Below are 25,624 nucleotides of genomic sequence, written 5' to 3' on the forward strand. Positions count from 1 at the left end.
TCACCAGTTCCTATCCCTCTGCCTCTAATTTCTATCCCCACAAAGTAAGGTAACCATACTCTGGAGTCAGCTGAGAACCACTCATATCCAACATGCCTCTCCCACAATCTAATCAGAGCAAAGCACAGAAAAGCAGATAACTTCTTTCAATACAAACTGTACCACATGATTAAGAAAACCACAACTCTTCTTTGCAGCCTTGTAAAAGATGTGTGCCAACTGGGTTGAAAATCCTCATTTCCAGAAAGAAAACACTGCACAAATAAAAGCACTACAAATCTTGAGCTGCGGGCTGCAACCACAGCATTTAAGAAATACTATCCCAGAAAAAGACACTGGATGATCTCACTTGTATGTGAAATCTAGGGGAAAAAACCCAAACTCGGAGATGCAGAGAACAGACTGGCAGTTGCCAAAGGCAGGGCCTGGGACAGGGGGAATGAATGGAGCTGGGCAAAAGGCACACACTTCGAGTTATAACATAAGTAAGTCCTGGGGGCGTGATGCGTAGCATGGCCACTACAGTCAGTAACACTCTATCACATACCTGAAAGTTGCGAAGAGAGCAGACCTTAAAAGTCTTTATTACAAGAAAAATACTGTAGATACATGAGGTGATGGACGTTAACTAAACTTACTGTGGTGATCATTCCACAATATATACATATATAAAATCATTATATTGTATACCTGCAACCAGTACAATGTTATATGTCAATTATACCTTAATTTAAAAAAATATGTCCTCAACATGTGTTCAAATGGGCTATCATTTGCTCCTCACCAAAAGAAGTCTTGTTCCTGCACTATCAGAAGCTGGGACATAGAAACCCATTTGGAAAGACAGAGGCTTTACTTTCTCACAGAAATGAATCCCCCGTGTGGAATTTTAGTTTATGTTTCAATGTCAAAACTATGAACAAGCAACTCCAACCCATACTAAGAATAGGAGGCCCTGAAGTCCTCACTTACACAGAAACTGCAATTGAGGAAGTCAGAATATGGAAAAGTTATATAAATTTAAGTATGGAAAATTACATTAGGGACAGAATAAAACTTTTAATATTCTATGACATTAGTATTGGTAATAGCTACCATTTTCTCATGCATGTCTTACATGCATGTCCTATTTTATTTTCACAATAACCTCAGAGGTAGGTATATTATCCTCCTTTTATTGATGAAGAAACGAAGACACACAGAAGTTGTGACATCTTGAAAGTCACAGCTAGTAACTAACCCAGGTCTGACTAAGGTCTAGATTTCTTATCAACAATATGCAAACTCAAGACATCTCAAGGCTCTAAAACAAGTTTCTAAAAGACCAAGCTGGTACAGTGAAGTTGCAGAAAGACACAGGAAAATAAACCACCATTCCAAAAGTAAACTCAAATCATGAGTAAACAAAAAAAAAAAAAAAGGATTGCCTTTAGGCCAATGCTAAAAACAGCCTATTTATGATTATTCTTATTGAATTTTAAGGAACTGAAAGCATTTTGAAACAAGTTTTGGAAAATGTCACCAGAATTTAGTAGGATTATGATCACTGAGTAGTCTTAAGTTCACCGAGCTCCCATTAGGAGCCATAAACTGTTATGTGCTAAGATACAGAAAACAGGAAACAGTTCTCATTCTCAGAAACATTCAGTGATGTTGGTGAGGGATACAGGTACAGTGACAGACCAAAATACATTGTGGAAAGTGCAATAAAAGAGTTGCAGGGTATTAGAGGAAAGTGAGGAATGGTATACAATCTAGCCAGTGGGTGGCAGGAGAGTTTACTAGGAGAAGCTGCCTGCCATAGAGGGTGGACTACCACTCCAGGCAGAGCACAAAGCCTGGGCACAGACCAGAGGTGAGAAATAGCACAGTAGCATGGCTTATGGGCGGGATGGGTGGGCGGGGTACCATGAGGTCAGGCTTGCTAAAGCATGGGGTGGGAGGCAGGGACACAGGTAAGGTTAGGGAGGATGGCAGGGTCCAAATCATGAAGAAGTTTAAACCTGTGAAAAGTTTTAGGCACACAAGCGACATGCTCAGAATTATCTTTTAACTAAATCCCTTGAGAGATGGAAGCAGACTTGAAGCCACACAGCCATAGGTTCAACTTCTAGCTCTTAGGCTTATTAGCTACACGAAACCTGGAGAGATATAAAACCCTGCACGCCTCAGTCTTGTCAACTGTAAATTGGGAAGTAAACAAATAATAAATGTAAAGTACTGGGACATAGTAAGCACTCTGATTATATGCTCACTGTTATTATTACTAACATTAATATCGTAAGCCTATGAGTTCAGGGAAATCCATATGGGAGTCCAGATAAGACATACTCAGATCCTGAATAGGACTGCAAAAATCAGGAGACTCTGAGAACTATCTAGGAAACAGAACTGAGCAAACCTGATGACCACCTGGCTACGGGAGTGTGGGTAAGGGAGAGGCTGCAGCATTGATGAGCCTGGTCAAAGGGATGCAGAGGAATTACACAGCAACAAGCGGGGAAGGAAGGGTCAAAGGTTAGGTTCACACTCATTTTCAGGATGGAGCGTTCTTGTGAGCTGAGATGGAAAAGGCAGATGACAAAGGGTGATGATGCAAGAGACAGACTCACTGAGAACAAGGTTGTTGAGAGAATAAGAAGGAATTTTAAAGTATCTCCTGTGTGTCGGGCACCACACGAAGACCTAGGGACACTGGTCAGTGAACCATCAGAGCAGAGTGGGACATAGACGCTAGTCCTCGGAGCGCATCCCATTAGAGAAGCTCCGAGGGGTGGCCATCTGACTGTGGGCCTCCTGAGCCTAAGTCTCTGCCTATTTACCTCTCTGCTCCCACTGCCCATCAGTGTCTTGCCCCATCTGGGAGGCACTCAGTCAAGTTCCTGGTGAGAATGAATAAATATACTTGCCCAAAATCTTATTTCTAGGAGTAGAAATTTTATAAAGAGGCCTGAGAATATATTATAAGAGAGATGCAAGAGATTTGGGTATTAAAATACAGTTAAATAATAATTAAAATACTAAAACATGAAAAATACACATCTAAGAGCTTTACACAGAGGCAGCTGAAGGTTAAGAGGGTGGAGGAACCAGGGGGCACGGGGCTGAGTCATGTGGAGAGGCCTGAAGTGGTTTCAGAACTCTGTCTGGCTGAATATATTCCCCAATCTGCAAATTTAAGCATTTAAGAAGGGACACATTTTTCATCTCAAAACTATAGATAAAGGACTAAAAAGGGAACGTACCAAAGACTATACACTAGCTGAAACCCAATCACCATAAAATAAAGTCAGGCAAGTGGGCTCTGGCTCAGACTGGCCAGGTCCCAAGTGAGGCTGTACCATTTAGGGACCATGTGACCTGGTCCAGGTCCCTTAACCTCTCTGGTAAAGCTCAGACCATCTGAAAATAAATGAGTCTCCAAGCTCCTTTCAAATCTCTTGCTTAAAGGTGCTAAAGCAGCCTTTCTTAACCTTCTGAATCATATACTCACTCTGAGAATCTATGAAAGCTATGAATGCTACCTACCTTCCCAAATAAACATAGATACATTCATACAAAATTCTGCAAATCATTTCAGAAATTCCTGATTGCAGACCTCCTTCTAGTGAGAAAATGACTGAGGTGCAATTCTTTATAAAGAAGCTATTTGTCTTCTTTAAAAGTAATGGAGTCCAGGTATCAGTGATCCCTTTGCAGCCCACGGTGGAGAGCTTGCTCGGCCTCCACCTGGGCTGTAAGCCTCCTCACTTCTGAATCCCCCAGAGCCCCAAAATAGTAAGTACCCATTTCATTTATCAGTTATGTTGATCAGGGCCAACATATGGTTTGAGTGCACAGTTTTGGAGTTTTCAGACCTTTGCTGCTTCTCAATGAGTTATCAACTTCAAATCCTCCCTTGGAGTAAGAAATCCAAATATACAGACAGCAACCACCATGGGCTTACTCCGCAGGGTCTATCAACTTTCCAAAATTGATTTCTGCTGAGAGGAGTCTAGCCACCCGAGACTAGAAGCTTTGCCTCAGTTCTACAGCAGAATTTGATAACCCTCCCCATTCTCCCAAAAGGAAACACACTGCATCTGCTTTTAGTAAAAAATCCTTCACATTTGTATAACCCTTTGTACTTTCCAGTCCCTCTCACATATATTAAATATTCATCTATGAGGCAAGCAATATACACAGTACTCCATTTTAAAAGATAAGGAAGAGAATATAACATTTAAGTAATCAGAGAAGGCTTTCAACAAAATCTAGCACTCCAAGTTACATGGTTATAAATATGTTAGTGTTTCCCTATTTATCCTTTATTCAGAAGGTAGGAGAAACCTTTTTAAAATGACACAGAAAAATAGGCATGGTATTTAATAAAGTGTCCAATGAACATCTAAATAGTACCTATGACTTTAGAAGCCAAGAACCTAAGCAATTCTATCAATAATGATTCAAGTTTAGTTTTTTTAATGTTCACTAAGAATCTAATCAACCTATCATTTATGACAAAAAAAAAGAATTCACAGTATGTGAGTAGCAGTGGGGGGATTCTATACTTACCTATTGCACAATGTAAAATCTGGAGAGAAAAAAGGGGGGAAAGAGAATTAGTAAAGATCAATATTATTATATTAATAGCTTTATTTCATACAAATTAGCCTTCACTCAGAATAGAGCAGTGTCTGCCAGCAGTATTGAATTTTAAAAATGAACATTCCATTTTTAAACTTCACTACAGGGTATTTAACAAAATGCGAATTCTTATTCAGTTTTTTGTTCATTTTTACTTTATCTGTGGAGGATTTGCTAGGGAGTACATTTCACCCTATAGCTTAGCAGATGTCAATGACTTCTTCTGTAAGACATATACTAGTAAGAGCGGTGGTTGTAAGTCCCCTGAGCCACACTGTACAGAACTGTCACAGACTGTGGAACACAGGATCAGAAGACACTGTCCTTGCCTGGCAGGCCCTTCAGCGCAAACATTCATTCTACAAAGCTCCACCCTTGGGCCCCATCTAATCTCTAACCCCAGATTTCTTCGAACTCCAGCCCCACATTCCTTTGGACATCTAAAGCTAGACTGGCACGCTTCAACAGGTAGCTCACCCTCTCTTTCTTTCATGCCTCTTGACCACCAACCTCCCACTCTCAATCCAACTGCTCTTTCCTTTCCCTCACCCTCAAATCAAGCAAGTTTCCGAGTCCTGCTAATGCTTCTGGCACATCTTCCCCAGTTTTTTATTTCCAGTGCATAGACGAGACTGCTATCTCCTCTCTACCTCAATGGCCATCTAACCAGCCAATTAGGTTTTTCCAAATCCCCTTCTAATTCATCCTATATCTAACACCTTAACCTGGGTGGTAGTACTAAAGTAATTTGAAGCCATCCACAAGATTGATTTAACGACCAAAGTTTTTCTGGGCGATGAGACTAACAACTATTGCAGTGCATTTTAGAATTGACATTGCTGTAGCTGTCATTGTGTTGTCTGGAACTATGATAATCCTGGCAGATGGGCAGGACACATACCTCTATGTCCAGATGAAAAAACAAAAACTTAGAAAAGTTGTCCAACTTAAACGAGGTAGTAAGTGATATCCAGGATCAAGAGCCTAGATTTTATTTCTAGTGTATTGCATTCTCTACCATTTCACTGTACATTAGTTATAGCTGAAAACCTATAACCTGACAAGACTTAGCTTCATCTACAACATGCCTAGTAAGACTTGGTATTTAAGTCTACTATTCTGCTAAGTCTTTTTTGAAGAGAGTGGGGCAGAGGGTGGCTTGGATTAAAAAAAAAAAAATCAAGCTGCACAAATTTGTTGATAACTGATAAGAGAACAAAAGAATTACTAGACTTCAAATCTTATATTTTTCAAAAGAAAACACTACTAAAGAATCTCGAAAGTGTGAATATCACAAGATAAGCTGAACAACCTATTGCAAGATCAAGGAAAACTAAGCTACGTGCTGATTAAAATGAATCAAAGATGACCAACGAGCACCCTTTGAGACAAGACAGATGATAGTGACTAGACAGAAAACCTACTCTTTTCATGTATGTGGCAAGACATCCAGGCTGATTCACAACAGGGACACTGCAGAAAAGGACATATAATACTTAAGGCCAATCATATCTTCTTTGTGTGACAGAACAGCTCTTAGTCATATGAGACCCAACCTCTCCCTTTTAATCACGTATTTTATACTGCCTCCTTTACTATATAATTCAGAGATGGTATAACTTACCTATACAAAAATGAAAATTAACAACATCCTAACTGAGGTGTAAATTAGGGAATAAGAAGAAAATTGTTTATTTAAAAAAACATGTATTTCCACATATAAATGCTTGGGGACACAATGACATAATGAAGCACTCAAGATACAGGTATCAACTTATGATGAATACATTTGGATTTAAAAATAAGAGTAGCAGAAAGCACTTTGGGCAAGAATAGGAAAATAACAGAGCAGAGGCACAGGCCAGCACTAGAATAGAAACAGTATTAAAACAATTATGAACATAGGGAAAGAATCTTAACTGAAGTTAGAATAAGGACAGCAAATAAATAACAAAGTAGAGGAAATGAGGAAATATAAACATTATCACAAATCAAGCTAGGTCTTATTTATTTGTGTGATGTCAAAATAATCCCCTAGATAATGTCCCAGGATAGGGCAGTAAGAAAGTATCATCAAAAATTTATCCTTCTCACTTGAAATCCCATTGAGACATACAACCTGTGCCTAGTATGTAAAAAGAACTTGGAGACGATATACTTTGAATGGTAAGACAAGGAAAAGAATATGGATTAGACAAAAAAAACTTATAAAAATACTGAGATGATGTGATAATGTGGTTGTATAATAGACTGGGAATACTTTTAGGATGAAAGTAATTCAAACAAAGGCAATATAAAATACTATTAAAGTAGTTATATTAAAGAAATTGAATGAGATTCCTACATTACATGTGTTGCCATTAACCTAAAGTCTGAACAGGAATCTCAAGTCTGTTTCATATTTTCAATCAGTTTCATTGCTTTTGCAGTTATAACACTATTGCACTGAAATCCTTTTCAACTAACTATGCCAGCTGAAAATGCTATAATGCTTACCGAACAGAATGTGCAGAATGAACAAATTACTCAATTTTGAGATATCTTTATTTCATTTAAGTTCCCTCTTCATTCCAACTGTCGTAGGCAGAATAATAAAGATGAATCCCTTAAGATTCTTGTTCCTAAGTTATCCAATCAAACACTAAACAAGGTACCACAGGGTAGGAATTTTGCAAATGTAGTTAAAAGTCTGAAGTCAATGGACTTCACGGTATAGAGATTATATGGATAGGCCTGATCCAACCAGGCCAGTCTTTTAAAAGCAGTTTTCTCCGGCTGGTGGTAGAAGAGGAAGTCAAAAATATTCAAGGAACAAGATAGTCAATATATTCCTATATAGTCCATGGAATTCTCTAGGCCAGAACACTGGAGTGAGTAGCCTTTCCCTTCTCCAGGGAATCTTTCCAACCCAGGGATAGAACCCAGGTTTCCTGCATTACAGGTGGATTATTCACCAGCTGAGCCACAAGGGAAGCCCAAGAATACTGGAATGGGTAGCCTATCCCTTCTCCAGTGGATCTTCCTGACCGAGGAATCAAACTGGGGTCTCCTGCACTGCAGGTGGATTCTTTACCAACTGAGCTATTAGGGAAGCCCATCTCACATGAATGCTCACCAAACTGCATCCACTGTAAAGGAGGCTCTTAATAAGAGTGAAAAAAATGATATGCACTATTAATACCAATTAGCCTCTTTTCCCAGCCACCCTAGTGTTTCCTCAATAGACTCATGAACAAATTGGCCATGGCAGCAAGAAGGGAGGCTATGCACGGGCTCAGCAACATGAACTTCCTCTTAGCAAGGCAGACCTGGTTAACCCTACTGCTGGCTGCCTAATCTGCTAACAGCAGAGATCAACATTAAATGCCCTATAAAATACCATTTCCCAGGGGGATAGCATACACCCTGATGGTAGGCTGATTACATTGGACTTTGTCCATCAAGGAGGGAGCAGATATTTGTACTTATTGGAATAAACACATATTCTAGATATGGTTTGCCTTCTTTGACCACAATGGCTCTGCCAGCCTTACCATCTATAAATTCAGAGTGCCTTATCCACCATCACGGCATTCTAACAGTATTGTGTCTCGTCAAAGAACACACTCCACAGCAAAAGAAACCCATACATCACTGGGCTTAGGCCCACTGAATCATCTGATCTTACCACACACCTCATCACCCAGAAATGCCTGGCTTAGCTGAAAGGAAGAATGGTTTACTGAAGACTAAGTTATAATGCCAATTGGGGGGCCTTACCTTCAAAGAACAGAGTTCTGCCTCACAGGATGCTGCCTACACTTTGAATCACAGGTGCTGTATTCCTAACAACCAGATTACAAAGTTCTAAGAATCGAGAGGAGGAAGCAGGAGTGGCTACTCTCACTATTACACCTGTTCACTCACCTAAAGAATTTTTGCTTCCCATTCCGGCAATGCTGAGCTCTACTGGTTTAAAAGATCTTAGTCTCCACAAGGTTACTGGCTGCACCAGGTTACACAACAATGGTTCTACTGAACTGGAAGATTAGACTGCCCCCTGGCCATTTTGGGCTCCTTCTTTATGCTACTGAACCAACAGGCAAAAAACAGGGTTTACTGACGGATGGAATGGTTGATCCTGATTGAGATCACGTTGCCATAGGGAATGGAGGCAAAGTGGACTATGTACAGAAGCCAGATATGAGGCACCTGTTAGCATTTCCAATAGGAAAGGTTAATGAAAAACTTACAGAAACCAAAAGAGGTAGAATGACTAAGGACTCGGACTCCTTGGGAATGAAGGTTTGGGTCATTCCACCCTTATTGCTGTAGTAGCACTGTTAGTTGCTCAATTGTGTCCGAGTCTTTGCGATCCCATGGACTGTAGCCACCAGGCTCCTCTGTCCATGGGATTCTCCAGGCAAGAATACTGGAGTGGACTGCCATTCCCTTCTCCAGAGAATCTTCCCGACCCAGGGGTTGAACTCAGGTCTCCTGAGTTGCAGGCAGATTCTTTACCATTTGAGCTACAGGGAAGACTTGCAATCTGTACCACAGTCTAAAGCTATGCTGCCAATGCAGTAGTCACTAGAGCTTATTTCAGTTTAAATTAAAAGGAAATAAACCTAGAAAGTCATTTTCTCAGTCTCACCTACCCCATGGACTCAACAGTGGCTAGTGTATCAGACAGATAGCACAGATTTGAAGTATTATCATTGCAAAAGTTCTTCTGGACAATGCCAGTCTAAAGAATTAATTTTATTTATTTATACATCAGTTAGAAACCCTTTGACGGGGTTCTTTCAAAGTTATATTATTTTGGTAAGTGTGTTCAAAATGTCCCCATCTGTAGGAAACTGCATGGTCTCTTATTCAGAGACCTAATGCATTCTCCTGACTTCATATGAACCTTTTTATTTTTCAAAGTCTAAGGTTCCAAGCTGTTTTACTATTACATCTGAAGATTTTCTCTTTTCTGTTAGCTATCACTTATATTCATTTTAAGTTTAAAAATTTAACAAGCAGGTACTCAGGAAGGGAAGAGTTTTTTTCTTGAAAAACAGCTCCTATGTGTAACTCCATACACTCTCAATAACCACATTGAGAGGAGCTTTCACTTCCAAATAATTTTCTAGAATTTTTCCTGATTATTTTTGAATTATACTTTCCAACCTTTTCTACTTCTGGTAGCCACATATCTTGACAGGTTCGATACTCTCAATCTCTTTTCTAGATATCTTGGTTCTACTACACTCTTAGTCTGTTAAATTCCACTACTTTCCTGTATGCTTTTTCTGTGGTACTGATAATCATTCACACATTAGCTAGTCCACCAGAGGTCTCTGCTCTGTAATCTATTTTATCTGAGACCATAACCAGGAACTCCTGCCTTTCTTGAATCTTTAGTACATATTACATACTTTTCTGCACTGCACCCTCCTTCCTGTCCTGAACTGCAACCACTGATATTTTCAGTTCTATTAAAAAAAAAAAAAATTAGCATGCTCTTTTTCACAGCCATTACCTGTCTTCTCTGAATACCATATCAATTTGCTCCTATTTGCTTGAGTTGTTAAGCAGTGAGGCCTGTGTGGGTGGACTCCTGTTTCCCACAGTCTCCCTCTTCCCTTCCGATGTTGTGACACTTACTAACTATACCCAAGTTCTGCTCCCCTCTGGTTTTCAGTTTCTGAAGCTGGTTTGTCTGGCTTCTCGTCATTCCTGTTTGTGTCAGGTAGCTCCACTATGACTTGCTCTGCTTGCTTCTCACAAGACTCGGAGGCCTGGTTTCTCAAAACAAGGGCTCAGAAAAAAGGCAGTCTAAAATGCGCAAATAGCTTGTGTTCCAGAAGTTCCTTTAAAAATCACTGAGAAATCAGCATGTTTCCACAAAGAAGAAAAACACTACAGGTGACGGTTATGTCCCCAGATCAGTTCAGAAAGGCAAACTTAACAGACAGTGTGCCTAAAATGTATGACTGTATTAGTGACACCACAGAACCCAATCACCTAATATTTCTGCGGGGAAAAAGATCACTCAGTAGTTGAGGTACAAAGACAAAAATGCAGCAGGGAGACAAGATCAGAGCCCTCTTCCTAAGGATACTACAAGGATACTACTTAAAAATTTTCTGCATTTTAGAGAAATATCCAAATCAGTTTCCTGTTCCATCAAAGGGTCTGAGGAAGAGTCGTGAGGCGAGGCATAAGAGGCAGAGCAGAATATAGACATGGGACTTAGAAATAACAAGGCCTGTCTTCTTTCCTTCCCCAGAACCAACCAGTTTGGCCATTTCAGATCCAACCCTAAATCAACTCAAGAGAAAAGATAACAAATGAAACTGTTTTCTTTCTTTCTTCCTTTTTTTTTGGTAGATAAGAGGGTTCCAAGCATTAGAGGGATCTGGAAGACAATAAGAAGGAACAGGGGTGCCTGTGGTCCATTAGACAGTCCAAGATGGACAGTGGCTGGTAAATGATGTATGTAGTGATGGACACGTGCTGAAGATGGTCTATTTAGCAAAAACAATAAATGTCTCTGCAGAGCAGTCCTTAACTTATTGAAATCCTCACTGTTAATCACAGAGGCACATCCAATTACAAGTACCTGAAAGTGTCTTTGTGGTAATTACAGTCTTACATTAACTAAATATATTTAGAAATCCAAATTCTGTTAGAAATAAGTTTAAAGTGCCATAATGTAGGATCAATCTACCAATTTCTAATCTTTAACCCAATTCTCAACAGGAAAGATAGAATCCTTCCTTATCCAGGACTATCATGGACAACTCAGAAAAGAATAAAGTAAAAAGAAAACTTATCCATAGGTCATTATAGATTAATGGTATCTTAAAAAACTGAGATATAATTCACATATCACAAAATTCACTTAAAGTATACTATTCAGTGATTTTCAGTTATGTTTCTAAGGTTGTACAACCATACCACCATTTAATTCAAGAACAATTTCATCACCTTAAAAAGAAATCCTGTACCCATAAGCAGTTACAGCCCTTGGCAACCATTAATCCACTTTCTGTCTCTCTGAATTTGCTTATTCTGGATCTTTCATATAAATGGAACAAAACACATAGCTTTTTGTTTCTAGCTTCTTTCACAAAGCATGTTTTCAAGATTCATCTATGTTGTAACAAGTACCAGTAATTCATTCATTTATGGTATGGAGAAACCATTTTTTATTTATCTATGAATGGCATTTAAAAAATATACTTTTGTTACCTATGTTAATTAACTCCCAGGATTACTCCACATTTAACTCAAGACACAATGTATTTATTCACACACTGACCTCTTGGCCCACAAAGTTATCAGCATTTTACTTTCTATCGATTTATAAATCATCTCATATCTTAGTATCTTCACTGTACTGTGTCTCATGACTTTGGTACATACTTTCTTGGGCTTGCTGCCTAAAACCACTTTTCTAGAGATTGTCCCTTCCCTCCAACTTCTATACGGTTAATGTGACCCTGCTCTTGTCTATCTATAGGTGACTGGACCAGAAATAAGTACCTAATTTAAGCTGGACAATTAGGCTCTTCACTAGGACTATGGAAATGGAAATAAGATTGCTTTTAATTAGCTGCTCTCTTGATTGCAGAAACTACAATCTCAGGAGTTTTCTGTTACCATGGTCTGCCACGTAGACTAAGAAACCAACCAACCAAACAAACAAACAAACAAACCAGTCTGCAGAAAGAGAAGAATCAGAGAAAGAGAGAGAGCACGGTAATGAGACACCGCAAGAACTCCTGGGTTCCCAATGGTGCTCCAGTCCCTGATTCCAGGCCATTCCTAGGTCCCAGGTGCAGCCCCACCATTGGGTTCCATGGGACATACTATACATTTATAACAAAGTCCTCTTACAGATGAAGTCAGTCAAGGAGGTTTCTATAATCTCTAGCCAATGGTCCTAACATAATCATCTACTCAATAAAATTTTAATATCTTTATCAGTAAGGGTTCAGTCTCCATGGTACCCATTACAGTGACTCAAGCACATACTTATTTAACTATCACCTGTGGAATATTTTGGAAAACTATCTAAAAAATTACTCAAGACATTCTTGTATGAGTATGTGGGAAAAAAATTAGGATTTCTATTTTATTAAAAAGCTATATTATTGTTTCACAAACTCAATATATCTTGTACATATTTTGCAAAACTTCATTTAATTTCCTCAGAAATTAAATGGACATTACTACATGTCCATTTATACATGATTAGTAAATGTTTTTAAATTTTTTAAAAAGCAAAGTGTTATATTTTCCTGAGAAGATTTGAAGTTTCTTGAGAACAAGTAGAGTCTATTTCAAACTCTCATAGAACCTACTAAGGAATAATCATATAGATTATTATTCAGAATATTCTTACAGAGGTACAAGTGAGTGGCTGACCTCCCTGGACTCATTTTTTCCTCATTATCAAGCACTAATAATTCACAAAAGGACAACTTATCTGTAATTAAACAATACTAAGCACATGTAATTATCATACCATCTAGGTTGGGTAGGCGAGAAAACATTCCTTAATGGACAGCTCAGGAAACGCTGTTCTAGCAAGCCTGATCTTTTCTCCCCAGTTGAGGGGTCCCTTCCCACCACTGCCATCTACAAAGCTAATATACTGCACATTCCAGGGAGTCTTCATTCATTTTGCAGAGTACTTTTTCCAGAATCAAATCCAGGATTTGTCACCAAATTGGTTTTTACTGGGGATAATACAGATAAAACCAAAACTCCAAAGTATTTTCTTAAATCCCTATTAAAAATTCTATAAGGATAAATGGGCTAATCCCTCCCAGGCTAAGATTTGGTTCCTAAGTGGATTTTTGTATCACACTATTTGAGGTCACTATCTTCCCTAAGATAATCTTAAAATTTAAAAATTATACCTCTAATATGACCAAGTCTTACAGAGATAGACTCCCCTTTAAATTATTACATTATTCCAATGGGGGACCACTTCTTACTGTGTCAAACACTGAGGCAGTTTCTAATGGTCTTGATTCCAAATTTGCTTCTCTGTAGCTTTAGAGAACTGTGTGGGCCAAAGGTCCAGGAGACAGGTTCTACTTATTTACTACTGCCTCTTTCCAAAAAAACGTCAGCCTCCAAGTTTAAAATATGGCCTAAACTACTTCCACCTAATTATTCTACAAATGAGAAAAAGAGGTAGACAAGAGATAAATGACACCCCCAAATTCCCAAAGTAAGTTAGTAAAACTAGCATGCTTAGAATATGGCACTCAAGCTCTGGCTGCAGGCTCTTTACATCACACTATCTACCTTAAACGCGTAAGAAGGACAGTATCGAAATCTCTCTGCTTTTTCTGCTTTCAAAAATTAGGGGAGAGGTGGAAGGAACACATTTTATTTCATAGAGATAAATGGTCTTTTCTTAAATAGTCTTCCAAACATCATGACGGGCTTGGCCTAGAGGCTACGTGAAATGAAACTGAATACCAGATCTGCTCTGCACCCTGAAAAATTTTCACCATAATGAACTACGGCAGCTATTGTGTGTGCCCAAAGCCATCTCATCTCCCTTTTTCCATTAACAAAGTCTACAGTTTCTTGGCCAGAAGGATGTGCCCCAGATCTGACTAATCAAGTATCTCACATCACTGGCAAGAGTGATTTTTCTAAGTAAGGCCAACCAGAATCCTTCCCTGACGCTAAGAAATATAAGCTCTCTCACACCATGTGGAGAAGGCAATCTGCAGTAGGAGAGCCTAAGACCAATATTCAAAGAGAAGCAGAGCAGCAGAGATGAGAGACGGAAGGAGAGTCTGCAGCATCACATCCTTGGGTTCTCATTCCTCATTCCTGAGCCGGTTCCTTTGATTTTGTTAGCTAACCCTACATCTTTACCAACCATGGAAGCCGATAAATTTCCTTTTGCTTAAAATAATTTGAATTGGGCTTCTGTCACTTGCCACGCAAAAATCCTAACATACTTAACCCACAAGACAGGAATGGATATATACATTATCCTTAATACAGGGAAATTAATAAACTATTCTTTAAAAAAAAATGTGGAGGCTTCTAGACAGTCTCTACTGTTTCTTATATCTGTCCCTCCTGACATCCTACACTTACCAACTTCACTGTGCCCATTATATGCCAGGCCCCAAGAGTATCCAAGTTTGCTAGCAGTTCCCTAGAATGTTCCTGGAACTTTTTTAATCCTAATATGTTTGTTTAATTTGATTTCCAATAAAAGTTGAATGTAAAACACATTCCAAGTAATGCAAGTTAAATGAGATCTACTTGACCTGGTCAAAGAGATAAACTAGACATCAACATTATACATAGCATACTATGAGGCAAGTTTTTAACATTTAAAGCAAATCCAACAGAAACATGGCTACTTCAATGTAATTTAGTAGCTTGTTTTAATTTTACAATAGAAATCAACAACAACAAATCACAGGACCCACCTCCAATAAGGCTCCAGTTTGGAAGAATTTCAAAGGCTTTTCAATGGAATAATAAAGGCTATGATAGCTACCCTTAGCCAGGTATGCTCTGACCAGACCAACTGCTATAACGAGCCACCTAAGAAAAAGAGCAATCAGAAAAAAAAAAAAAGGTTAAGTAGGATTATAATAGAAAGACATGGCAACAACAGATACTGCCAAAGGTGACCTCAAGAATCTGTCCTGGATTTATGATCACCCTCAAATGCCAAGCTGTATGTAATGCACAGAAATGCTGCACCATCAGCAACATCCTAACAAGAGTGCTTTTTTGTAAAAGCACAGTGGCACCTCACCCATCTGGAGCTTGGCTTTTTGGCAACCTTGCCTATTGAGAACAAGGCCAAAAGGAAGGGAATAAGCTAAATTGGTCCTTGAGCGGCTATATTAGGTGCCAGAAAGTACAAGGCAAAAGAAACCATTACAGGCAAATTTAATGCCCTGTGCAGTTAAAGGGTCTGTAATAATAACAGGGTGAAGATAAGATGTTTTAAACTATTTATGTAAGTATCTTACTGGTACCTTAAAAGCTGTTCTTTTAAAAGACTGCAAATGACATGAATAAATAGCTTTCTTTTTTTTTAGAATAAAAGGCTTTTAAGCTGAGAGTCCCAAAATCAATTCAGTAAAGAAAGTCAGATCAATACAAAATGCAAAAGGGAAGCATTTAGGCATATGGCTCTGAACACATTTTTGTTCTACTCTCCTCCAAAATAAATTTCTCAGATCTTGTAGCTTTTTATTTGCTAAGTTCCATACTGAAATGTTGTATACTTTTATTAAAGTATGTCTCCTTGAAGGTGCTAACAGATTTATTTATGCGTACAATTTTAACTAGGCAATAGGGAATGTGGTCTGATATTTCTAGAAACTATCACGCAAATACATCAAACAAGAGTTTGTAAAAAAAAAAAAAAGAAAGAAAGAAATTAATTCCTTAATGGTGTTACTACTTTAGCATTGGTGGTGGTGGTTTAGTTACTAAATCGTGTCCGACTCGCGATTCCATGGACTGCAGCCTGCCAGGCTCCTCTGTCCACGGGATGCTCCAGGCAAGAATACTGGAGCAGGTAGTCATTTTCTGCTTCAGAGGATCTTCCGGACCCATGAATCGAACTGGGTCTCCTGCATTGCAGGTAGATTCTTTACCGATTAGTGGCCTAGAAAAAAGCTTACTTTACTCTCACACCCCCAACTTGTCTTCCTGGTTTAAGATACCATTTCTTACCCTCCACCCTATTCTCTATGTTAATGGTTTAAAAATACTCTTTTCACCTTCCCCAATGTATCTTAAAAATCTATCTTCAGTGCAATGCCCTTACTAAGACGACAAGAATTTTTATATATAAGCACACACATAACACTCCTGAATATTCTTTTAAAATCACTGTGACCATTTATGTGATAAAGTAAGCTTGCATGCAATATTTTTTCATTAGTCTCTGAGCCAAGAGACATGGGTTCTAGGCTCAAAACTACTATTAACAAGTTCTGTGACTTCAAACAAGATAAGCAAGTCACAACTTCTCTGAGCCTAGGTTTCAATACTATCTCTAACAATAGTCATAAAGCCCCTATGATCTTCTCAAGATATGTTTTGTGCATGTTTGTGTGTGAAAAAGCAAGGTGCTGAAATGCTAATAGATTAGAATTAGTATTTTTAAAAAGGGATGGGGTTATAATTATACAATTTGCTAGTATCAGTATCTTAAAGACACACAAAATTAACTGCCTTCTAGGGAGGAAACCTGTGTGAAAGGGAAGATAGGAGGGTAGATTCTCACTGTATGCCCTTGCATATATTTTCAATTTTGCATTTGGCCATTGTATTATCTAGTTTAAAAATAAATCAAACTAGATGTTCATTATACAGTTCTTTCAACTTTTCTGTATGTTTGAAAATTTTCAAATTAAAATGTTAAGGAAAAAATTTTTTACAAATGAATACAATTTAAAAATCTATACATTCGTCTGATCCTGTGATCAAAAATCAGGAGATCAAAGAATTGGAGAAACTTGGAGAGCCCCTAACTCAACTCTTTAGTTTTTACAGATGAAAAAACGGAGGTCTAGAGAAATTAAATGATTTATCCAAGGTCACACAGCTAGTCCGTGTCATAACTAGAACTCAAAATTCACTGTGACAAGGGATGGACTGAAGTAACAAACAAGAGGGGGTAAAACCTGTTTCTAGGGTCTATTCCCCTCCTTCCCAGTAACTCTGCCTTCCATCTCTAGAGTCCTCCCCGCTCCAACCCATCCTATAAAGTCTGCTGCTACTGCTTAGTCGCTTCAGTCGTGTCCGCCTCTGTGCGACCCCACAGACGGCAGCCCACCAGGCTCCCCCGTCCCTGGGATTCTCCAGGCAAGAACACTTGGAGTGGGTTGCCATTTCCTTCTCCAATGCATGAAAGTGAAAAGTGAAAGTGAAGTCGCTCAGTCGGGTTCGACTCCAGCGACCCCATGGACCTATAAAGTCTAAATTCACCTAAAGCACAGAACTGCTCATGTCACTGGGCAAAAACTTTGAACGCTCTTCCACCACCTTTCAAATTAAAGCTCATCGTGGATTTTGAAAACAGCCGCGGAAACAAATGGTCACTCTGCAGCCACAGCTCCCTCCACTCCCTTTAGAGGGAACAGCTCGCCATCCGTGACTTGCCGCCTGGGCTCTCCGCGCTGCAGGATCGCCGGCACACCGCCCCCCAGACCTGGACGTGCGGCCAGCCCACCTGTCCTCCCAAGGCCCTCCGAACCACCACCTAGGCAGCCTTCCCCGAGCCCCCACGGAGCCTCGGAACTCCAGCTCCGAGCACACCCTGTGCCTGGGAACTTGCTCGGCCCCCGGCCCGGGCGAGAGTCCCGAACAGGCACAGGGAAGGAGGATCCCGCCTCGGCTGCCCTTAGCGCCCAAGTGCCGGGGCCCGGACTCCCGCCGCCGGGGCTGCGCTGCGCGTGGCGGGCCGAGCCGGGCCGCTCCTCCGGCCGCAGAGCCCCCTCCCCGGCCAGGCTCTCCCCCGCCTTCACGAACCCCAGCCTCACCCCGCGGTCATCACCACATTGTAGATGACCAGGTATGCCGTGGCCAGAGGCCCCGGGCCCTTTTTCTTCCGCGAGCTGCTGGCTTCGCCGGCCCCGGCACGGCCCCCGCCGCCCCCATTCCCTTTCGACGCTGCAGTCGCCGCCGCTGCCGCCATGTCAAGCGCCGGGAACCCACTCTCCTCGCGCAAGCCCCACAGCCCGAACTGGGCACTGTGAGAGGGTGGGGGGAAGGACGCGGGAGAGGCGGAGCGGAGGCCGCGGGGCGGAGCCAGGGACAACGCCCACGGCGGCCGCCATCTTGGAGGAGGGCAAAGACGCTCCCGGCGCCTTCCGCCCCTCCTCGAGCCTCAGTTGCCACCGCCATCTTGGAATGGAGTAATCACCGCCGCTTTTGCCCTCCAGAGAATAACCTCCGGCGCCATCTTGATTAGGTCAATATTGTCTTTGGCCTTGCTGGGCAGGCTCGCTGTTTCTACCATCTAGATGCATCATCGTCCGTGGTTATTCTCTTTCCTATAATTTCTGCCTCCATACTGGATTAAATAAGTCTTTCATTCTCTCTTGTCATCGTGACTTCTCCCAGTGGTCCTATCTTCCCCCCTAATGCAGCCCTGAGTAAACCTTCAGTTTTGAGTCAGGTCATTTGACGCACATTTTGTTTCCCATCATCCCCAGAGGCCTGTGGGAACTGCCCTTTATGTTAATTTGTAGTTAGGTTGAAGATTTCAGTCTCCGAAGGTTTATTCCCTGCCTTTTAAGTTACTAGTGAAGGAGGAAACAGAACAGGCTCCATCTTGAAAACAGGACTCCATCTTGGGCCAGACTGTGGACTTTGAGCTCTATGCCCAGTATCTATGTAAACGACATACCAACTGAGAAAACAGGCCCCCGGGATGGAAGAACCCAGGGCTCATACCTAGACTCGCCATTGCCTAAAAGAATACCCTAATTATCTGTGTAACCAAATAGAATCATAAATTCCATTTTGCTTATTGGGGTATGACCACAGGCCTATTGATAATTGTCCACTGTTAACTACCTAGGCTTAAGGCATGTGAATCATGGGTTAACTTTGATTGTATCTTTCTCTTCCTTTGTTCAGACTAGTTTCAGGGAATTTGGGGAGGTGGGTTTGGGCTCGTACACTTAGGGTATATAAGGTTTTCACAAAAACTGGTTGGGGTCCTTATGCTAAGAGGAGACTCTGCCTTGGGCCCGCCGGTGTAATAAACTGCACTTCACTATCTGCATTGTCCTTCTGAGTGAGTTTGTTTCCCGGAACCCGTGGCTACAACACTAGAATAGTGGAGGTCTGTAGGGTAAGGGAGTTAAAGGCGAGGTTCGGAAAAAGAGCGAGACTTGCACTTCACAGGAAGGGGTGAGAAGGGACAGCAGTCAGATTAGTGAGCTTCTGCACTAACCCAAGAAAAGAGTAAGCATATATGTGGAAAGCTACTGTCTTAAGGGGGCCTGTTCTTCTCCAACGTTGTTCGGAGTAGTTATCTCTTAAATGGCTGGGGCAAGGAATTCTGGAGATGGGCCAGAGGAGGACCTGGAGGGGAGTTTAACCAGGTTATTTTTAGCCATGTAACTTTCCTTCATTTTAGACCCTAAGGAATATATACAAACAGAAAAAGAGAGGTGGGTGCCGTAAATGTTCAGGGCTTCTTTGTGCTGATAAATGAGGATTAGGGGTTTGTGGTCCAGGAAGAAGGAAGTCTAAGACCTGTAGTGTTGATTTTCTATTCTAGCCATCAGGGTCTCAAGCAAAAGAACAGTCTTGACTTGGTCTCGGGAAATGGCTTGGATTCGGTCTTGGAGGAGTCCCTGGAAAAGATTAAACAAACAAGTCCCAAAGATAAGTAGGAGGATGATAAAAATGAATGATCTGAGAAGGGAGGGGTAAAACCCAAGGCATCTAGTTCCAATCTGTTAACCATGACTGCTAGGAGTTGCTTAATCTCTGGCAGATTCGTGAGGCTTGATCTGCAAGTTTTTTTGCAGCTCCTTGGACAATACCTTATTGGTTGGCATAGAAACAGCAGGATTCGTCTAGAAAAAGGCATAGACCTCCCTTCTCTGCACTGAGTAGATCTGAGTGAGTGAGTGAGTGAAGTCACTCAGTCGTGTCCAACTCTTTGTGACCCCATGGACTGTAGCCTACCAGGCTCCTCAGTCCGTGGAATTTTCCAGGCAAGAGTACTGGAGTGGGTTGCCATTTCCTTCTCTAATCCCCTTCTATTTTGTAATACCGAGGAATCAAGTTGATTTTGGACAGTTATTAGGCCTTGAGCTATTTCATGGAGGCTGTCTGATAGATCTTTAGATAGTGTCTGATAGTTTTGGATGGAGGTGGTTAAGCTGGCGGTTCCTGTTCCTATTTCAGCTGCCATTTCTAGTCCTATTAAGAGGGGAATGAAATGAATGGCTCGTTTTATTCTTTTGTGGATGAGAGGAATAGGCTAGGGTTGATCATTGGGGGTTATTAAAATGTTTGGACTGGAGTATACAAGGGTGCGGGTTCCGGTCCAATTAGTAGGTAGACAGAGGTATGTAGACATACCACACAGGAAATAGAAGCCAGGTTTCGTAATACAACAGCTGAAGTCGATGGTGAAGAGGAGTCAAGGGGAGGTTTTGATCATTCATTCAAGGACTCTCAGACACCCCGCTAAGGTGGCCTCAACGACAGGAGAGGTGGAGGAATATGTTGAAGGAAACCCCCCTGTAAAGGTTAAAGAGGGTCCTGTAGGACCAGAAACATTATATATAGCCTTTCCAGTGGCAAAGAGTAAGGTGGAGGTGTGGATGCACGTGGAGTTAGGGATTGTGTCCATGGGTTGGTCATATGAACTGTTTTGGGAATTTCTGGATATGTAAAAAGGAGCTGGTCGTAACTATTATTTTCTGGGCAATAGGGCCTCCTATTGGAGGTTTTTTGTTGAAGGAGGGAAGTTTGGTGAGTAGAGATTTTAAGAGTATGTCTAAATTTCTGATTTGGTCTCTAGTGTGAAGATATTTAAGATATGAGACGTGTAAAGGCTCTCCACGGTATGCGTGGTGTAGGGACATGTTACCTGGGGCCCAGTCAAGGATGGATATGGGGAGGGCTGAATCTCTCAGAGGAGTTACGGATAAACATATCCAGCGGTCTTTAGCCAATTGTGGGTTAGAAGCGTTGAGCAGGGTGTGGGTTAAATTAAGGGTCCAGAATAGATAGTTGAGGTTAGGATTTTGAAGGAGTTTGTGGGTCAGAGGAAGAAGGGAGGATAAGAAGAAGATGTTAAACAACATTTTGGGAAGTGAGTATAAGATAGATTTTTATGGAAAAGAATTGGATTTTAAAGGGGTAAAAGTTATAAAAGGTTCCCTGTAGCCACAGGGTGGAGATGTAATCTTCAATGTGCTCGAGCATGGATCCTTGAGGACTCAAGACCCAGATATCTGCCAGAAGTTGTTCCAGGAATAATTGCAGCCGTGAAACTGACAGGCTTATCCATCCCCAGTGTGAGAAACTTGATAAGTATTAGTCTAGCAAGCATTTTCATCATTGGGCTGCATAACCTTTTTTAATCAGGTGGTGTGTACCCAAGGGGTGATTAAAATTTTGCAGTGGTAGGGGTCAGCAGAATTACCATGTAGGGTGCTTGCCATTTTGGGGTTAGATCTGAATGGGACTAAACTGCCATATAGACTTTGTCTTCTATTTGAAGGGATGAGTATGGAAGATTGGGGTGTGGTCAAGGCAGTAAGTTATCTATATGTTGCAAAGGGCATCTCATATCTGGGCAAGTAAAGGAAAAGGAAGGTGGGAAGGCAGTATGGGACTGTCCTGGGAGGAGGAAGACCCAAAGGTATTATGGGCCTCCCATACATGACCTCGAATGGACTGGTATTTAAGGGTTTTTTTGGCAAGGCCCAGACATTTAAGAGGGCTAAAGGGAGAAGCTTAGTCCAGTCTTGATAAAGTTTGGTCATTAATTTGGTCAGAGTTTCTTTTAGGACTTGGTTGGCTCTCTCAACCAAGACTGGGGATGATAAGGAATGTTCAACTTCCAAGGAACTTGAAGGGCTCGTGCAATATGTGATTTGGGATGTGAACTTGGGCCTGTTGTCAGACTGGAGGGAGGAAGGCATTTCAAATCTTGGGAGGATTTCGGTAAGAATAAGCTGAGCCACAGTAGGGGCTCATTTGTTAGTAGCTGGGAAAGCTTCAATCCATCCAGAAAATGTATCTACGTAGACTAGGAGAAATATAGCACTTTTTACAGGTGGCATGTGGGTGAAATCTACCTGCCAGTCTTGTGCGGGAAGATGCCCATGAATTTGGTGGATGGGAAAGGGGAGGGGGGGCGGTGAATGTTAGAATTAGGATTTGTCCACTGACAAATGATACAAGTTTGGGTTAGATTATTTAAAGAAGTCACATTGTCCTTAGTTAACCCAATAAAGTCCTGAAGGAAAGTCTTAAGTACTATTGTAGAGGGGTGGAAAAGGGAATGTAAATATGAAAGTAATGTGCGGATGTTAGGCTCGTCAATTTGGGCTATAGTAAAGACAGGACCAACAGGCGGCCTGCCGCTTTGCTTCATAATCTGCTATATTGTTATAAAAGGAGATAGGACTATGTCGCTGATGTCCCCGGCAATGTATTACAGCAGCTTGTTTGGGGAGCTGAGCCGCATGGAGGAGTTAAGAAGTAAAAGAAGCATTGAGAATAGGTGTGCCCTTCTGAGTAAGGAATCCCCTCTCCCTCCAGATTATGTTAGAATGTAATATGTTATAGACATATTTGGAGTCAGTGTAAATATTTATCTTTTGGTCTTTGGCTAGGGTCAAAGCTTGTGTAAGAGCTATCAGTTCACTGTTGTGAGGATGTGTGAGCTGGGAGTGTGGCTGACTTGATGAGGTGAGGGGGGATAACTTTGTTGGGCTGTCCCTAAACTAGCATATCTAGCCCCAAATGGGGCTTGTTTCTGGGCACTGCCATCTATGAACCAGGATGGGACTTTGGAGTCAGTAAGGGGTTGGTCAAATGGCTGATCAAATGTTCAAATGGATTAAGTGTCATATCTAAGGTCTGAATACAGTCATGAGATAGGTGTTCTGCTTCTGGATCTGGTGGGGAGTAAGCTAGCAGGATTAAGAGGTTTACAAGGCATGAAAGAAAGGGATGGATCGAGGAGGTATGTGTGGAGGATTTGTAATCAAGCAGGGGGCAGAGAAGGCAATGGCACCCCACTCCGGTACTCTTGCCTGGAAAATCCCATGGACGGAGGAGCCTGGTGGGCTGCAGTCCTTGGGGTGGCTAAGAGTTGGACAAGACTGAGCGACTTCACTTTCACTTTTCACTTTCATGCATTGGAGAAGGAAATGGCAACCCACTGCAATGTTCTTGCCTGGAGAATCCCAGCGATGGGGGAGCCTGGTGGGCTGCCGTCTATGGGGTCGCACAGAGTTGGACACGACTGAAGTGACTTAGCAGGGGGCAGAGAAAGGAAAGCCCGATGAGAGAGTAACTCATTGAAAGAATGCTGCTGCTGCTGCTGCTGCTGGGTTGCCATTTCCTTCTCCAACGCATGAAAGTGAAAAGTGAAAGTGAAGCCACTCAGTCATGTCTGACTCTTAGTGACCTCATGGACTGCAGCCCACCAGGCTCCTCCAGCCATGGGATTTTCCAGGCAAGAGTACTGGAGTGGGGTGCCATTGCCTTCTCCTTTGAAGGAATGAGGTGAGCATATATTTAGAGAAGCATTTCAGGTTAGTTGTTGGGCTTCAGGTATGAAGAGGGTGGTTGCAGCTAAGGCCTGGAGACAAGGTAGCCATCCCAGCGTGATGAGATCGAGTTGTTTAGATAAGTAAGCTAGAGGGCCCCACATGTCCCTCTCTTTTTGGCACAGAATCCCTAAGGCATGTCTTTGTGGAGAATGTACAAAAAGGAAAAAAGGCTTGGTGTAATCAGGTAAGTAAAGAGAAGGTGCCTGTAGTAATTGTTTGATAAGAGTCTGTATTGTAGTGTGGAGAAAGATGGGGGCCAATAAGGATTCATCTAAGTTTTCTTGAGTAGCTTGGTAGAGAGGTTTTGTGTGGAGGGCAAAATTTGGGACCCATATTCTGAAGAAGTTTAACAGACCTAATAGAGAAAGAAGTTCCCTCTTGGTTTGGAGCCTGGGGATCTGTGTCAAGGCTCAAAGTCTCTGAGCTGGGATTATTTTGGATGTGGGAGTGAGAAGTAATCCCATTTAATTGACAGTGGTGGAAGCAATTTGTGTTTTGGAGAATGAGATTCTGTAGCCCCAGTTGCCTAGGGCATTTAATACCATCGCAGTGTGGACTAGGCAGTTAAGGCGAGAGGAACTGCATAAAATAAATCGTCTACGTATTGTAGTAAGGTAGTAGGGTCTAGGTCTAAAGTTTGTAGGCCTCTTTAAAGGGCTTGACTGAAAAAATGAGGGCTATCTCTAAACCCTTGTGGTAAAACAGTCCAAGTTAATTGTTGAGATTGATATGTGTCTGGATCCATCCAGGTGAAAGCAGATAGGGGTTGTGAGGAGTGGTGTAGAGGTATAGTAAAGAAAGCATCTTTGAGGTCCAATACCGTGAAATAGAGTGTGTCAGGGGGAATATGTGAGAGAAGGGTGTAGAGTTAGTGACCACGGGGTGTACGGGTATTATGGCCTCATTGATTTTGCAAAGATCTTGAAGTAAATGCCAGGAGTGGGGTCCCTTTTTGACTGCCAGTATAGGAGTATTATGAGGAGAACAGATAGGTCCATAAGGCCGGCTTTGAGCAGTTGGGAGACTATTGGTTTAAGTCCTTGTCAGGATTCTGTGGTCAGGGTATATTGAGTTTGGGTTATTACTTGAGAGGGATTCTTAAGAAAGACCTGCATGGGGGAATGGTGTCTGGCTATTGATGGGGCTTCAGTGTCCCAGACCCAAGGATCTATCAGGGGAAGGTCAGGGGACAGGTTTTGGGATTGAGGGCTGGCCAAGGGTTCAGGTGCCATTTGGATGTAAAGAACTGATATGGGATCTAAGAATGGGAGGTTTATAGAAGTTTGTAGCTTAGCCAGAAGATCACGTCCCATCAATGCCATTGGGCATTGGGGAACTACTATAAAAGAATGTGTTAGTGTTGTTTTGCCAAATGAACAAAGGAGAGGAGGGGTTATTTGGGATAAAAAGGGATGCCTGAGACCCCTTTGATGGCTACTTCTGAAGGTTGGAGAGGGCCCTTAAAGGAGGTTAAAAGTGAAAAGGCCACTCCAGTGTCTATTAGAAACGAGACTTTGTGTCCAGCCACCATGCCAGTTACCCGAAGCTCCAAGTCCGTCCATATGGGGCGGACTTGGTGTCTGGAGCTTGGGCTCTGTCTCTGGAATAACTCAGGCACAATTGGATCATCTCTCACCTCATCCGAGGAACCATGATCTGGGGTGCCAGGGCCTCCCTGAGTCTGGTTTCTGGCC

At 41.7% G+C, this 25,624-nt stretch overlaps 1 protein-coding gene across 1 annotated transcript in view; it reads right to left on the reverse strand.

The window, feature by feature from the left end:
- HACD2 (3-hydroxyacyl-CoA dehydratase 2) overlaps positions 1-18,382 on the reverse strand; it is a 91,725-nt gene extending 73,343 nt beyond the window's left edge. Inside the window, exons 1-3 of the mRNA XM_018045763.1 lie at positions 18,153-18,382; positions 15,072-15,189; positions 4,555-4,573 (exon numbers count right to left, since the gene is read on the reverse strand). Coding sequence (XP_017901252.1) covers positions 4,555-4,573; positions 15,072-15,189; positions 18,153-18,307 — 292 coding nt within the window. The 5' untranslated portion in view covers positions 18,308-18,382. The remainder of the gene's footprint in view (positions 1-4,554; positions 4,574-15,071; positions 15,190-18,152) is intronic.

This window comes from Capra hircus, chromosome 1 (assembly GCF_001704415.2).
Source record: "Capra hircus breed San Clemente chromosome 1, ASM170441v1, whole genome shotgun sequence".
Classification (NCBI taxonomy): domain Eukaryota; kingdom Metazoa; phylum Chordata; class Mammalia; order Artiodactyla; family Bovidae; genus Capra; species Capra hircus.